This window comes from Pelodiscus sinensis, chromosome 9 (assembly GCF_049634645.1).
Source record: "Pelodiscus sinensis isolate JC-2024 chromosome 9, ASM4963464v1, whole genome shotgun sequence".
Taxonomy (NCBI): Eukaryota; Metazoa; Chordata; order Testudines; family Trionychidae; genus Pelodiscus; species Pelodiscus sinensis.
Genome location: NC_134719.1, coordinates 61707744 through 61724694, shown reverse-complemented (window position 1 = coordinate 61724694; position 16951 = coordinate 61707744). Strand labels below are relative to the sequence as shown.

The window sequence follows — 16951 nt, the reverse complement described above, 5'->3', positions numbered from 1 at the left end:
GGGAACTGTAGTTGGACATCTGATGGGCACGCTCCTCTTCCTCTGCCCTGGGTGGATCTCCACACAGGAGAGAATCTGGCCCTGAACTTCACTATTTTATTTCTCCAAGATTGTTACCAATAAAGAGCATGACATCATTGAGTAAATCAGAGCTGTCTGATGGATCATTGTTCCGACATCCTCTGCTGATGTGGGCAAAGCCTGTTGGAGTTCTTAGATCAAGTCAAGATTTGTCATGAAAGCATAGTTTTACCTTTTCCTGAACACCTCCTGGAGTCCTGTCTGCTCTCCTATTGCAGCAACCATTTAGAAAAACAAAGGAACAAGTAGGGCATATTAGAGTCCTTTAGATGATGAGAACTAATAGTTTCTTTAATGTGGATCTTCAGGATGTCCGTTAGCCTAAACTGTTTTGTCCAAGTGGTTGCAAGCAATGTCCAGAACCTCTTGAAAATACGGTTTTTGAATTCAGTTTGCCTTTGCTGACGAAGTTTCCAGAATATCTTTTTCTCCCTTCTTTCAGACCATTGTTGGTGGGAGTTGTTTAATCCAACAGCTCAGACGTAACGCCTTGACTTGCAGTCCTAGCGAGGGTTTGGAAAAATCTGCTCTGTGCAACAAAGTGCACCATACTTCATATCTGAGCCCAGAAGATGAGAGAAGGAGCCATCGATGCATGTCTGTGATACTTACCATTTGCACTGTGCCTTGCATTGCGGAGTGCTGGAATCCGCAACATCCTGGGGAGAAAGTTAAGTGTGATTGGGTCAGATCCTGAGCCTATTCTGAGCCAGGGTGGCCCCCTAATGTAAGTTAGGGTCAACCTGCACTCTAAATAGCTCCAGCTGCCAGTGTTTCCAGGGAGCCTCTGTGATAGGGAATCAGCAGGGCACGGAAACAACCTGGGTATGGCCCATTTTTCCTGGCTATGCTCCCTGTGCCAGCAATAGGAAAAGATGGTAACACAAACTGGGCTAATGGAGAATCGGCCGTGAACAACTGTGCTGGCTCTAGGGCCATGAGGCATAAAGTGCTGTATGATACTGGAGGATCTGGGCCATTGTCACCCTGTCACAGACTGGGAAACTGATATTGTGAAAGACTACAGGCAGTCCCCGGGTTATGTACAAGATAGGGACTGTAGGTTTGTTCTTAAGTTGAATTTGTATGTAAGTCGGAACTGGTACATATTGTAGGGGAAACTCTAGCCAAACATTTCTCCAGAGCTCAGTTTTATTCTCCCACACCTCACTTCCCTCAGTCCTTTATTCTCAAGCTGAGGTGTCTGCTGAGAAAAGCCGTTCCGCGTCTCCCTGGTCTGCTGGGGGGAGAGGGGCGCTAGCTTTGCGTCTCCCTGGTCTGCTGTGGGGGGGAGGGGCGCTAGCTTCGCGTCTCCCTGGTCTGCTGGGGGGAAGCAGCTAGTGCGGGGTTGCCTCACCCCGTTTGTAAGTAGGGATCCGATGTAAGTCGGATCCATGTAACCCGGGGACTGCCTGTAATTGACTTGCACCAGGCCCCTGCGGTGTGTCAGAATCTAAAGGGGGCCAGCGTGCAGCTGCTCCTGGCTCAGAGTCCTGTGCTTAGACCGTTGGCCCATGACATGTTGCCTCCCCTGAATCAGTCCCCAAGAGTCAAAAGGTCAAATGATAATGAATATAAAAGGCAAGAAATAAACCCAGAGTCCCAAGCCTCAAAAATAAAAGTACCCAAGGCAGCCTCAGTTGACAATAGAGTCCTGCCTGGAATACTGAAAAGACAGTGGTGCCTTTCTTGCCCCTCCTCCCCAATTGACTCCAAATGTACTTGGCAAAAATCTTCTGTCATGCTTGTTTTAAAGCCCTCTTCCCACTTATGAGCCCCCACTCCTTCAGTGGGGTAATATAATGAATTCAAAAAGCTCCTCCCAAAAATCAGGTTCTATCTTTATTGGATCCGCTTCTGTTTGTGGAAGAGACAAATCTATGAACCCACAGTGCTGCGATTTAATCGGAACGGGTTTTGAAGTTATACTTTTTTCTTTTTTGTGCTCAGTATGCCCAGGCCTCAGCAAAATGATGCTTTCAAAGCGCTTAACAGTGTATGGGACTTCACAGCAATTCTGAGATCTTTGCTCCTGTTTTTGCAAAAATATTAACATCTGCTGGTTTTTAGTCAAAACCTAGACATAAAGTGATAGGGTCTGATAGAATGAGAGACTGAGACACAGTGAAGAATTTTTCATTCTCTGTCAACCCTTCTTCATTCCTTATGGAAAGCTCAGAAGGGAAACACCCAAGTGTCTCTATTGGCTCCTTCCATCTAGCCTGAATGAGATTTAAACTCACAGAGGGGGAAAGAGATATCAGAAGCTGAGCTGGGAAGAGAAGAGCAGTTGCTAAAGCTTAGTTTGTTCCAGTTTCCTATTACAGGTGGCAGCCAAATCGGTGGGACCCTATTGCTTATCAGACAACTGAAGAATATTCCAGTGGTAAGGGGAACATTTTTCTAGTTTCCTTTAAGATAAGAAATGAGAATATGATTAGATCTTGATGAAGCATAAATGATATTTTTTTTCCTTTTATAGTGCCTTTCACCTAAACACCTCAAGCACTTTACACACACTAATGAAATAAGCCTCACCACACAGGTAAGTGTTATTAGAATATATATTTTCACAGACAATTGTGTTCCAGTTAATATACAGTATGTGCTTCAAGTTAAAATGTTTAAACTTGCTCAGAGTGTTTTCCTTCAAAGAAATATCTAGAATGAAATGTTGTTTCCATTGAAGCCAATGGGAGTTTTGCCATTTGCCTTCAGCAGTCAGGATTTCACTACTGGACTGGTTATATCAGGATCTGTTGTGTTATCTATAGTTTCTATTTCAGACACTGTTTTCTATGGTTTTTTTGTATTGTTTTATTGCCATGGGATCATACTAAGGTTTATTCATATTTACATGTTCTGATTGCCACACAAGCTAATATCAAACTGCTGATAGGGCTGTCAAGCAATTAAAAAAATTAATCGTGATTAATTGCCCTGTTAAACAATAAGACTCCAGCTGACCCCGAGCTTCATGCAACACTGCCCCTTTGAAACGCCATTGTGGCATTTCAAAGGGGCAGCACAGAGCGGAACCTGGGATCAGCTGTGCGTGCTGCCCCAACACCGCGGTGGTGTTTCAGAGGGGCAGCGCCACACAGCTGATCCTGGGCTCTGCTTGTGCTGCCCCTTTGAAACTCTGTGGTGGTGTTTCAAAGGGGCAGCACCACGGAAACACCTGCGATTAAATGCATGTTAAAAAAGTTATCGTGTGAATTCTGTCCTGCGTTAATCACAGGTGTTAACACATATTAATTGACAGCCGTTAATATATAAATTATCTACCTGCTCCGGAGCCTTTTTCATGTCTTACAGTGCACATATTATTTCACAGGCTCCATAAGACCAAAATATTTATGCTCTTTATCATCTGCTTATTTTTTTAAAGAAAAGTTTATTTCATTTGACCAGAAGTGATTAATATAATTCAGAATTTTTGTAATGATAGCATTTATAACAATTATCTTGCCTTAGAGAGAGACTTAATTTAATAAAATAATAGCTAATGCCACATAATGAATAATGTAAATATTTGATTGGTAAGTAACATATAAAAATGAAGCTAATGTTACACACTTTTTACAAAAATCCTTATTATATTAAAGAACTCAATCAGAAAATAAATAAATAAAAGCAAAGATGTAGACATTTGCAAAGCAGTCTATGGGATTTAGACATAAATCTTTCAAACTAATTAATTAGGAAGCCTGGTACATTAAAAAATGTAGACCTTGTGGAAGAAAAAACACATGAGAAGAAAAAGATAATACCCAAAGGCCCCAACATTTACCTTACTTGTTCCCGTTCTGTTTTCTAATAACTGAAATAATCCAAAACTTGTGTAAACGTAGGTAATATGTCAGTTGGCAAGCAATGTCCTGGAAAAAGGCAGTATCACTCATGCAAAAAAACAAACAAACAAAAAAACAACAGTCTAACCAAGTTAGATTCAGTTGTATTCCAAGCAGAATGTGGTCAGCTCATATTGTACCTATAAGATATTGTGGCTTATATTGTAACTCATATTGTAGCTACAGCGTATTGTAAATCATATTGTAGCTCCATTTCTTCTGGAGCCCCAGATGTGTTTTGTGTTCCATTAAAATCAGAATTTAACTTAAACATGCTCATACACACCCACAAATTATTAAAAACATCAACCCACACAGGAAAATAAAATTGTTAGGAGCAGCTTTCTACAGGAAATGGCTTTGGAAATAGAAGCAGTCTCAGTGCAGAAAGTAAACATGAGAAATTCAGCCATTTACACAAAATTAAGTTTATGGAAACTGTAAAATAAGTAACTTGTCTTTTCAATCCACATGACTGAATGCCCCACTAGTCTGGATAAACAAGTATATGTATAATAGGCAGCAACTGGCCGGGATATGGACTAGAGTATTAGAGAACTGAATGGGAATTTTCCATTTCTAATTTCTGTGAAAATGTCTGCCTCTTGGGCACAGTGGGTATTGGGTATTTTGTGGGGTGCCAATGAATATAGAAAACCTTCACATATGAGTTCTGCTTTTCACTGGTGCTGGTGTCTATTTAGCCATTTTTCATTGGTATCATTGCAATGTCAACAATGCAGAACGGGCTAGATTCTGCTCTCATTTAAACTAAGATAAATCAGCAACAACTTAATTGATCTCAGTGGCGTTACTACAGATCTACTCCAGTGTAACTGGGAACAGGATTTTGCCATGTACCTCTGACAATACCCCCTTTCCTATTTGCAAGCTGGTATTGCACATGACCCTGTTTCAGAGCTATTGAACTGTTAGGCCTTAACTAGGGATGTTAAATATCAGTTAATTGAATAGTCCAATAACCTTATGAATTCTTATTCGTTACTCGACTGTTCTATAGTACCTGGGGGTGGGGCCAACAGCCAATGCCTGTATCAGAGGCAGCAGCATGGGGTGCCAGGCGGGAGCTGGTCCACGAGGGGAGCCTGTTTAAAAACTAGCTCCCCTCGCGGACTGGCTGCCTGTCGCCCGTGCTGCTGCCTCTGATACAGAGGTAGCAGCAGCACCTGTTTGGGGGTGGGGTCTGAGCACCTGGACCCGGCACAAGCTGGAACTGAGACGTGCTGCCTGCCCACCTGGCTTCTAATACACTTTAAATGCAGAGCCGCAGTGGGGTAGGTCCCAGACTCAGCACAAGCCGGGACAGAGATGAGCTGCTGGCCAGCTTGTAAAAAATTTACTAGCAAGGGAGGGGAAAATGTGTGTAGTCTACAGCATTAACTGATAAGCTTTAATTGACTTGGTTAATTGTCTACACTATTACATCCCTAGTCTTAACACGGCAAATAATTTTATAGCCAATGTCTGTGCTGTGGACACTAGGATAGAGCTAATGGTGGCTACTCACACTCAAAAGCCGTTGAATCCCAACATTCCCAGGTTCAGACAGGCAGGGATGGAATAACTACGTTTCACAATATTTGTTGCACCATATGTGGTAAATGTTTGGCCATTTCCCTTTAGCTAGCCCTGCTTCAAGGAGCCAGCCCCCCACAGCCTTCCTCACGAAATGTCCATTGATGCTCAAACCTGTCTGTGATCCCAGCAAAGTGCTTTAGAATCAGCTTTCTCTCCCCTCCAATAACCACAGCAGCCTTGGCAGTTTCATTTTGGCATTATCATCGAAACTGCTCCTCTCTGGGAAAAGCACAGTAGTATGAAATCCCATAAGGTTCAAGTCTCAGCCCCATGCTCGTTCTCCGATTAGCCATAAAAAAGATGGCTTTAATTTGAGCTAATACTTCTAACTTTTAAAGTATGCACATTTTCACCACCTCACGACCTGCCTTGGCCAGTGTGTCTCAACTTCCTTTAGCAAAATGTCTCAAAGCCCGACGTGCTTCCTTTAGGGAAAAGGAACATCCTCAGATGAACCTGATTTCCTCTATTTCTCTCCGGGATGTGGGCCTCAGATTTGCCTATCACTGTCTGCAATACCGGAGTTACCCTCCTCTTCCTGGGTCTCCTGTGTCTGTGAATCTCTCTAGTTCTACCTGAGCAGCACTGCCTGCATATATCCCCACTTCTCAGTCCCTCCTCTGCTGAAATCAGCATCTGTGGTTTTATCATCCCTTGTCTTGATTATAGTAGCTTCCATCTCTGCAGTGTTGCCATGCTTTAACTGAGTGTGTACAGAATGAAAACAGCCAGGAGTCCGGTGGCACTTTAAAGACTAACACGGCTACCTCTCTGAAATGGGTCATGTACAGAGTGCTGCTCATTAGCCATGAAAAGATATGTAACCATGTCACCTACATCTTTAAACAATAGCCCTCTTTCACTCCATTTCAGGATCTGGTTGAAAATGAACCCCATTGTTCTTAAAGCCCTCCGTAAACATGCTGCATTGACTTTTGGCCAGATCCTCTGCTGGTGTAGATCATTATAGTTCCAGCAGAGTTGATCAGGCCATGATGATTTACACCAGGCTATGAACCGGCTGATTGTCTCTCCATTCCCCTTTCTGTTCATCCCCCTTGCCTACTACCAGCATCCTCCCTGCCTCATTTCACAGTCTCACCACTATTGGACCTAGAACCTACTCTTTTGCATCTCCTGCCATCTTGAACAATCTCTGTGCATCTCGACTATGCATCTGTTTTCCTCTGAAAACGTACCCTAACTCCCGGCCTCTCTTCATTTCTCTTTTCCACCACAATTTATTTTTTTAAACTTTGTAAATCTAGTATTTAACTTATGGAGTGTTTTGAGGTATAACTAATGTGTCAGACACTGTTCCAAGATAAAGCTGTGTTATATTTTGCAGAGTACAGAGAACTTATGTCATTTCCTTCTAGGTCATAAAGCAAGTCAGTGAATAGGAATCCAATCCAGGTGTACTCATCCTTATTGGTACGGTTTAAGAACTAGTTAAATGAGACTTAAATTATTCTTTCATTTCATTAGGCAGAGCATGATGGGAGCAGGGGAGACAGTGTAGCATCTACTGACAATATATCCAGCTCAATTAGTAAACTCTTGCTCTTGGGGGCACTGAAAGTTGCCAAATTATTATTTTTTAAAAAATAAATAATTAATTAACCCCCCCAAAAATTTCTAGTTTTAGACGATTGCTTCCTTTGGAAAAGATGCAGCCATCTGACTCAGTGCTAGGAACCATCCATTTGGGCCAAACCTTTGATTTAAGGTTTGTGTTGTGCTAGCGCTTACAGGCCAGAGGCTATTCAAGCCCTATTATGATAGGCACTGTACAAACATGCTGTAAATTCTAGTCCCTTTCCTGAAGAGCTTATAGTCTAAAATGGTAAGGAATGTACAGCTACATTATTAACAGCCTATCAAGTGCTTTGAGATGTAGGTATGCCAGCCTTGCATAAGAGGTTGTGGGTTCAAATCCTATGAAAGCGATCAGAGTAAAGATTAGAACTATGGTACCATTTAAATGTTTGCTTAGATGGTCCTTGCCCCAAAGAAATGACTTATTTTGTTTCATGCTTGTACAAATGCCTAGCAAAAAGAAGCTGGGGCGATTAAGTGGCACTGCAGTACAAGAAATATATGTAACAGCCAGTTAACTAGAAGAAATACAGTTGTCCAGAACAGCAAATTGCGAAATTCAGTACGCAGTAGAATACATGGGCATAGACATTGGGAATGGAAAAGACCTACAGGATTAGATCATCTTATTCCATGAGAATATCGACAGTGTCTTATTAGCTAACGTTCTACTAACTTGAGGTTTAAATGTCACAAGCAATGTATTTTCCACCACGTCCCTTAGGAGACTATTCCATAATCTAATAGATCTGACTGTTAGGAAAAAACATTCCTGGTATTCAGTCTGAACCTTTCCTTTGCTAAGTTTCACCCTATTACTTCCTGTTACATGATCCTACATATGACAGACATAATGTTCTCAATGAAGGATTGGTTACATCCACCCTCTTCTTCTTAAACAGCAGGGAAAAATCTCTTTATTACATGATATTGAAGCCAGAAGTATTGTTGTCCTCTCTCATTACACTTGACAGAAGTGCTATGTTCAGGAGTTTTTCCCTTGAGTGATCTGCTTGTCCAGGAAAATCTGAGATCAATTTGTGGTGCTCAAGATTCTAATTAGTAGAGACATCATGTTACGACACAGAATGGCATGCGGTACCCAGAGCTGAGAGAAGGGGTTTGTGTGTGTGCGTGGGCAGGTTTTCCAGCTCCAGGGCTTTGAAAATAAACTCTGTAAAACAAGAGTCTGGGCCTTCTGGCTGTGGTCTATGGTAAAAGTGCGTGGATCGCAAGCACTACGTTGTCTCAGAGCCTTAAAAAAAGGGCAGCCCTTTTTACTTGATTTGTTCCAGAGGGCTAAAGAGAGATGGAGGTAGTTCATTTCTATGGCTCTTTGCCTATGAAAGGGGAGGGTTGGAAATAATGTGGAAATGGAATAGCAGATGATGGTAGAGAGAATCAAAAGCCACATCTTCCTTGGCTAACAGGTGGTTGCAAAACCTCAGAACAAGGATGAGGAAGTCCTGCATCAGCAGAATAATGTGCAAATGCTGAAAGGAAAAAGTTACAGATTTTTCTCATTTTTAGATTTTCTTTATACATAATAATGGCTCATGGAGTGAATCTGAAGTCCTTATGCTACTTCACTCACTCTTTCCCCTGGCAAAACTCCTATGATCTTCAATTAATGCTCTGCCTGCATATGTGCCAAGTAAGGTGTTCAGCATTTGGCCCTACATTCATTTGTGTTAGATTTTTTTATGATTATTTTTTAAGGAGCCCAGAGCTTCAAGCTGCTGAATAGACATGGTACTTTTCCTGAACCCAGGTGGCAATGTTTGCTCTCCAGGGCTGGCAGGGGCCATGCTGCCAGTCTGCCATTGTTGCTCTCCAGGCTGATCCAGAGCTGGTGAGCGTGTCCTTGCTTGCTGCCCATCTGTGGTCATTTGGGAGTATAACTGTCCCTGCTGTCTCAGCCCTCTCTTTCTGTTTGATGAGAAACATTCACATTCCACACACATCCTATTGTCCTGGCACAACCAAACCCTGACCTTGCTTTAAGCTAGGAGAAGGGCCCCCCACTATAGAAAGGATGTGGACGCATTGGAGAGGGTCCAGCGGAGGGTGACCAAAATGATTCGGGGGCTGAAGCGCATGACCTATGAGCAGAGGCTGAGGAATTTGGGCTTGTTTAGTCTGCAGAAGAGCAGAGTGAGGGGGGATTTGAGAGCAGCCTTCAACTTCCTGAAGGAAGGTTCCAAAGAGGATGGAGAGAGGCTGTTCTCAGTAGTGAGGGATGGCAAAACAAGGAGCAATGGTCTCAAGTTACAGTGGGGGAGGTCTAGGTTGGAAATCAGGAAAAACTATTTCTCTAGGAGGGTGGTAAAGCACTGGAATGGGTTCCCTAGGGAGGTGGTGGAATCTCCATCCCTAGAGGTTTTTAAGTCTTGGCTTGTCAAAGCCCTGGGTGGGTTGATTTAGTTAGGATTGGTCCTGCCTTGGGCAGGGGGCTGGAGTTGATGCCTCCTGAGGTCTCTTCCAGCTCTATGATTCCATGAGGAAGCTGCCTACCAAATTTGAGGGTCCTAGCTCTTACATTTAGAAGATGTTCTTGAGCAAATGGACTCATGGATGGATGGACAGAGACAGATGCACAAACTTTCTCGAATATATAGTAGACTTGTACAGTGTAGCTCCTCCCAAAGATCCCCCCAACTCCACAGTATTTTCCAATTAACAGCCAAACTAGATGCAGTAAAACCTGCACAAAACACCATTTGTATTTGCCAACTTCTTAAGAGGCTGGCTCAAGATACTATGGGCTGAAACAATTCTATTACAGACATCAATAGAAAATGACCTCGGGTAAGGAGCTGATTTTTGTCAGTCTCTTGAATAGCTGCTTTAAAGTGTGCTTCACTGTATAGGGCAGCGATGAGCCACCTGGGCTAGTGAGTGGGCTACATGAGCGGCCCTCTCTCCTGTCAGTGGGCTGAAAAACTGTCGAAATCAAGATAGTTTCCCAGGATCGGGTAGTTTCGTTAACTGCTCTTGCGTACCTAACATTTGTAGGGCGTACCGACTGAACCATAGTGGCACTTTGATTGACTGCAGAAGGAGCGCACAGCTCCCCTAGAGACAGCTAAAATCCCATTTAATTAGTTAACTGGTTAAACGCTATGTTTAACCAGCAAACTGCTTAAATGGGCACAGGCTGGGGGCTGCTCCAGCCCAGAGCGGCCTCCCTGCCTGGTGTGGCTGGACTAGAATGGCCCCCCTGCCACGGGCAGAGGTTGCTCCGGCCAGGCTGGAGTACCCTCACCACGGCGCGCTGCTCCGGTTAGGCCAGGCCCACTGCAGATGGGGACTTCTTCACCCAGATTGGCGCGCAGGGGCAGCCCGTGAGCCTAGGCAGACTCAGTGGTCACCGCCGGCCTGGGCGCCTGATGATGACGTCACAGGGCACCTGGGCGCCTGATGATGACATCACAGCCACCGACGGCCGTGCAGGCGGGGGCGCCGATCACGCCTTCCGCCTGGGGTGCCAGCTGCGACAGCTGGCCTCGGGCCACTCCTGCTGACATGCCCCTCCCCCCCCCGCTCGCAGCAGGCCCCACCAGGTTGAAGCAGTCCCCTGCCCGTGACAGGCGGAAGGTTGCTCCAGCCCCCACCGGTTAACCATTCACATCCCTAGCTCTGTCAGTGTTGTGTGCAGTCAGCATGCATCGCACATCATGTGTGTGGCACTCTAGTAGGAGCGGGATCTGGCAACCCTGCACATGGGCAACAGTAAACAAAATGTCTTGTGGGCCACACAGAACCCATGTGGCCCGTGGGCCACAGGTTGCCCATCACTGGTATACAGAGATTACTTCATCCACCATTGAAATGCAGCCATCTCTGGGGTGAACTATGTTTAACAGCTGACTGAAACAGTATACAGCAACTTAATGTAATAACTGAGGGGAAAATACAATATCCATTGAAACTGCAGAGGAATTTTGTTAGAGCTAATGGCGGGTAGGGCCAATACTTTTAAGATAAGTAAAGGTACAACAGGACAGTTAATAATCCTGATAATTGGTACTATGGTTTTAAGGGTGTTATAAGGAGAAGGGAGAAAAATTGTTCTTCTTGGCTTCTGAGGATAGGACAAGAAGCAGAGTGCTTAAATTGCAGCAAGGGAGGTTTAGGTTGGACATCAGGAAAACATTTCTGCCTGTCAGGATGATTGCACACTGAAATAAATTGCCTAGGGGGGTTGTGGAATCTCCATCTCTGGAGATATTTAAGAGCAGGTTAGACAGGCACCTGTCAGGAATGATCTAGATGGTGCTTGGTCCTGTTGTAAGGTCAGGGGACTAGACTTGATGACCTCTCGAGGTCCCTTCCAGTTCTATGATTCTATGATAAGTCTCGTGTAATATGGCATCTTGCAGAGCACAGTGCCTGCCAATGATGGGCCAGGACTCTAATTCAGTACTGACTCATAAGGAAAAGTGTCACCCAGTGAGTCAACACCATCACCATTTTCTGCATCACCGTAGGCATTCTTTACAAGTGTCCTATCCAATTACTGGCAAACCCACCACTGGTGAACTTGTGAGCTCACAGCACCAGATGGTCTCTTTGAATTCACTGAAAAACGGTTTTATGGTAGAAGTTTCTCATCTCCTTTTCTTTTTCCTCCTCCAGTCAGATTCACTGTTTTTATAGGGTCAGCTTCCCCCCGAAGAACTAGAAGATGAGTTTTTGGAGGTGGCTTGCTTTCCCTCAGAGGGTGTTGCTGTACCTGGCTCTCCAAACAACTGCTGCTCAGCTCTCCCCTGAACCCAACTGCACCAGCAATGGCCAGAAAATATCCTTCAGCCACTCCTACAAGATCGACCTGCCCAAATCATCTCAGCTCCAGGTGGAGGCGGACCCTCTGCCACTCAAAGACGACAGTCATGTGCTGCTTGCAGCTGGGGGTGCTGCTGAGGAGGAGGAGCAGAATATCATATTCAGGCACAACATCCGGGTTCAGACGCCAAGAGGCGACTGTGAAGCTTTGGGACACATCAGAGACCTGCTGGGAAGGGTGGAAAAGATGGAGAAGGAAATGCTGGAGCTCAAGGAGGCCTGCAGTACACAGAGGTGCTGTGGGGGAGCTCCAGGTGTGCATCACACTGTGATTTATTTTTTGTGGTGTGTGTGCTCTCCAACTCCAGTGACTTGAATTGTTGGTCCCTCTCTGTGCTGTGCTGTCCGCCCCCGGAAAAGCCCTGGGCTGGCTGCAGCCCAGCTTTCTTACATGGAAGGCTGAGGCGTGTGGAAGGAGGGATTCATTTGCTGAGTTTGAGGTGGGGAATCTGGGAGGGAGGGGGCGACACAGTCATCCAAAAGGCCATTGAAGCCAGTGGAAAGGCTCCCATTGACTGGGCTTTGGGGCTTCAGATTCCGGAGATTTGGCTGGAATTCTGGTGTTTGTGGCAATAATGGGGAGTGTGGTTTGCAAGGTAACTTGACGGCCTGATCTTGAGGGAGCGGAACTCTAGACTCACCAAGCTGGGGTGGGGCTCGGGTGCCTGAACGCGGCGAGGCAATCTCAAGTTCCCAAAATGTGCTAATGCTCTAGCGTGGCGGGGAAGTCAGGACAGGGAGTTCTTGAGTGTGCGAGAAGGGACGTTCTGGAATTCCACATCAGCCGGAGGCGTGGTGGTGGAATTCCCAGGGGTGGTTTGGTTGGGTTTCCAATTCCAGAACTTTCAACTTTGAAGGAAAATGTTGAGACTTTGTTTGGTTTCAAACATAGAAGAGAGCCCAGGTGATGGTCTTATGTGGCACCAGTGGAAGCTAGAATCAGTCCATTCAGTTTCTTGCTCTCTTTCCCAGCAGTGGTCTTGACCAGATCTTCTCAATATCTGTCTACGGCTCTCTTTCTAATTCCGCGTGTCTGCCTCTTTTCTCTCCTGCGTGCACCCTGCTGATGTCGGCGCTGGGCCCTCAATTGGCCAGGAGTCTCGAATTGCAGTGGCCACGGGACTTTCATCCAAGAGATCTGTGGCTGTGATTGTGAGGAAGGCTGGGAGGGCAGCGATTGCTCCCGTCCCCACTGTCCCAACAACTGCCATGGTCACGGCCGCTGCGTGGACGGCAGGTGCCTCTGCAGTGATCCCTACGTGGGCGAGGACTGCGGCCAGCGGCTGTGCCCAGCCAACTGCAGCGGCAACGGGGTCTGCAGCAATGGCGTGTGCCAGTGTTACGAGGAGTTCATCGCAGAGGACTGCAGCGAGAAGAGATGCCCCAACGACTGCAGCGGCAACGGCTTCTGTGACAGCGGCGAGTGCTACTGCCATGATGGCTTCATTGGGCTTGACTGCTCCCAAGGTGAGAAGCACCTTCCTCTTCTCCCTTCCCGCCGTCTTTTATCCGGTCTCCTCTGTCCCCTTCCTCCCTGCCCTCCATGGCATGTGTGTGGTGCCCTCTGCCGCCAGCTCCACCCCGTCTCCATTACTGGAGACGTCGCTCTCCTCACCCCATTGCCGGGCCTGGTGGCAGAAGCCTGTATCCAAGGAGAGATGCTAACTAAGCCCATAGCTTGCTCCTGGGAATGAAGGCAAGGGAGCCAGCCAGATCTGCCTGCCTGCTGCTCTCTGCACAGGTTGTCAGCCTGAGGAGTCTGTACAGGCTCCGAGCAATGGTACAGGAAAAGCTCTGGGCGGAGACATTTAGGATCGGAAGGGACCTTAAAGTCCAGCGTCCTGCTGTCTCAGACAGTCTCATCACATAATCCTGTCCATAAATTGATCAATCTCCATCTTAAATCTCGGTCGATTGTTTGCCCCACTGCTGCTGTTGGAAACTCCCATTCGGAAAGCGATTCCTTGTTCTGTTGCAGGCTGCCTGATTCTGGCCCTGCCACCCAAAGAGAAGGGTCTGAATGCAGCATGGCTTCCTGCTTCCCAGACTGTTGCTGGCCCAGGAGTATGGGGGACTTGCTATAAAATGAATACACCACATTCTATCATTCCCTTTGTATTGGAACTCCGGACTAGATTGGCAAGGTCACAGAAAGGAAAAAATACTTTTCCCAAGGCCTGTGTCAGTTTGGTTGCTTCAAAATGTACCTGCCAAACTCTCCTCTTCCAATGCCATCAGACTGGCCTTCATAGTCTGCGAAAGAGACTTCTGGATCCGGAAAGATCATTACCAAGTGCTGCTCTTGAACTGTTCACTAGTGTTTACATCTCTTTGTCCGCCACAAGTTGTATTTAGTGATTTGTTGTCATTATTATTGGCATATTTGAGCCACTAGAATTTACTCGCTGTTCTCAATTCCCATGGGTCTCTGCGACTATACCTTTTTTTGTGCATAAGCAGAGAACTTCAGACTCTAGGGCCATTAATATTGTTCTGTTCACCTGCACTTCATTCATTGGATCAAGCTCACAGTTTGCATTGGAACAAAGGCCACTGGAGTCAATGGAAAGACTCATTGAGGCCACTGGGCTTTGGACCATGCCCGAAGAGGAGATGTCAGTTTAATCATTTCTTCTCCCTTTTTTTCCTGCAGTGGTTACTCCTCAGAACGTGCAGCTGCTGAAGACCACAGAAGATTCTTTGACCTTCAGCTGGGATGAGGTGCCCAACGTGGATTATTACCTCCTCAGCTATTATCCGATAGGGCATGAGGCCTCTGCAGTACAAGTCCGAGTGCCCAAAGGACAGCTGAGCTATGAGATCCTGGGCCTTCGCCCTAGCACAAAGTATCAGGTCGCACTTCGCAATGTGAAGAAGGGGATTTCCAGTAACGCTGAACACCTACAAGCAAGGACAGGTGGGAGCACTAGAAAGTCCCTTTCCTCCAACAAAGGTCTTCACAGTCAGATTCAGACTAAGGGGAGCGAGCTGATAGGCTTTGGAGGAGTGTGGCACGTCACATTACCTCTGTCTGTGCTTTTGGAAAGACCTGTTCTCTCGGCCTTTCTTTGCCCTTTAAAGATGTTTTTCCAAAAAGTTTTTTTGGGGGTGTGTGTGAATTGCCCCTCCTCCTGTAGCCATTGTTTCCTGCTTCTAATCCCAAGGGAGTTCACAGTGCAGGGGATGGTCTACTCTCCCAGGATGCAGGAATGTTTCACTGATATACTGTCTGGAGTAGTTCATGAGTGCCGATCTCTGGGCAGGCACCCCACATGGGTGGTGTGTTCTCTAAGCAGATTTCACTGGCTCTGTAACAAATGGGAACTCCTGGATCACTACAACAGTCTTGCCACGGAGTCATAGATAGACTGGAGAGTCTAGGGGATTAGTTTGCCACATAGGACATCTGGGCTTGATGGTAAATGGTTACTTACACCAAAAATCACAGAAGGTTCAGGTTTGTTCCCAGTCCTAAGAGACCAATTGCTTACCCCAGATCAATCTGAGTCAGGACTTCACTTGTACACAGGGCAGTGCCGGGTGCACAGCACTTCCAAATGTCCTGCTACAATGCTGTAGCGTTATAGGCTCAGAGGGCAGAGCGCCTGATTTGAATGGTCAGCACTCCTTCCAGCAGTAGCTGTTTGCCTCCGGCATCTCTGGGTAGATCTGAACTAGTCTGACCTTCCTTAGGTGCTGAGATCTGATGAATTCACCAGGGTAGAAAGGCTGCATTTTTGAAGCAACCTTCCTAAAACTGAGATGATTCTGTGAATGTGGGATTAACAGTTCACACTGCCCCCGCCAGGACCTCAAAAAGCCTGTTAAAGGGTGGTATTAGGAGGAGTAGGTTTTTATTTGTGATAGAACACATAGGAGCCAGTGTCGTCTATGGCTGGTTTAGAGCGGTACAGTAAAGAATAACTGCACTCTGCCTAGTGAACAACCCTTCAGTTCCTCTGAGAAACTGTACCTGGTTTTGAGGCCTGAGACACTCCTGTGGAGACAGTCTGACTTTTTCCTGTCTTGGGTGCACACGTGGAAGGGAGGTGGCTTTGCTGCTGCTGAAATGAGAATGTGTGGCTTCCTCATCACCTTCCCCACTCTTAGCTCTATCCGCAGTTAGCGCTGCCTGGGTGACAGAGGAGATGGAGGACTCGCTGGAAGTGGAGTGGGAGAACCCCCCAACAGAGCCGGACTATTTCAAGCTGAGATACAGCTCACTGCGTGGGCAGGAGAAGGAGGTGGTGGTGCCTAATAGCAATGACCCCAAGAGCAGATACATCATCAGCGGTGAGTGATTGGGTATGGCGGAGGAGAAATGGGCAGAGACAGACAGGAGAGAGAGTGATTCTTGAACCCATAACCTGAGACGAGACTCTCTCTTGTTTCTGTATGGCTGATGCTCAGAGCACGCGCAGACAGAACTCTTCCACTTCATGCCCAAGCTGCTACTATGAGATCTACAATGCACTGCCAACCTCCATCCATGAGCCTTTTAGTAATAGATGAAAGTGCCGGGTTAACCACCTCTGGCACCTACTGGGCAGGCTAGGAGGAAGAGAGCCAAGCGTTTCTCTTACAGTAGCTCTCCCTGTGCCGTTAGGTCGAAACTCCTGCGTTCCCTTCAGAACACCTGTTCATTGATGAGGGATCAGGGCTGGAGTTTAACTAGCAGAACCCCAGGATACGATCCATTTCCATTCAATCTGATCTCAAATCACAAAAGATTCTGAGACTCCTTTTTGAATGATCAAAGCGCTTTATTTAGCTGGTCCTTGTAGCAAAATAGGTGAAATGATTCACTTTTTGTCCAGCTGGGAGTCTCCCTTTCAATATCTCCTATCTTCTGGGGCAAATTCACGGCTGGTGTACCCCAGCATAGCTCCACTGAAGTCAGCAGATTCAGCCATTTATACCAGCTGGGAGGGAATCTGTCTCTACTGTTTTGCACCAAGTCCTGCACTTGTTCA

The 16951-nt window shown here is 46.2% G+C and overlaps 1 protein-coding gene across 12 annotated transcripts in view; it reads left to right on the top strand.

Annotated features, from left to right (window-relative positions):
* TNN (tenascin N) overlaps positions 1-16951 on the top strand; it is a 40635-nt gene that overhangs the window by 4371 nt on the left and 19313 nt on the right. For 7 of the 12 annotated variants that reach the window (XM_075936912.1, XM_075936911.1, XM_075936903.1 and 4 more), the window contains 6 exons: positions 524-2467; positions 2564-2626; positions 11772-12232; positions 13074-13445; positions 14632-14895; positions 16089-16271. In XM_075936912.1, coding sequence (XP_075793027.1) covers positions 11821-12232; positions 13074-13445; positions 14632-14895; positions 16089-16271 — 1231 coding nt within the window. In that variant the 5' untranslated portion in view covers positions 524-2467; positions 2564-2626; positions 11772-11820. The remainder of the gene's footprint in view (positions 1-523; positions 2468-2563; positions 2627-11771; positions 12233-13073; positions 13446-14631; positions 14896-16088; positions 16272-16951) is intronic. The other 5 variants (XM_075936908.1, XM_075936904.1, XM_075936906.1 and 2 more) reach the window with 5 other exon arrangements.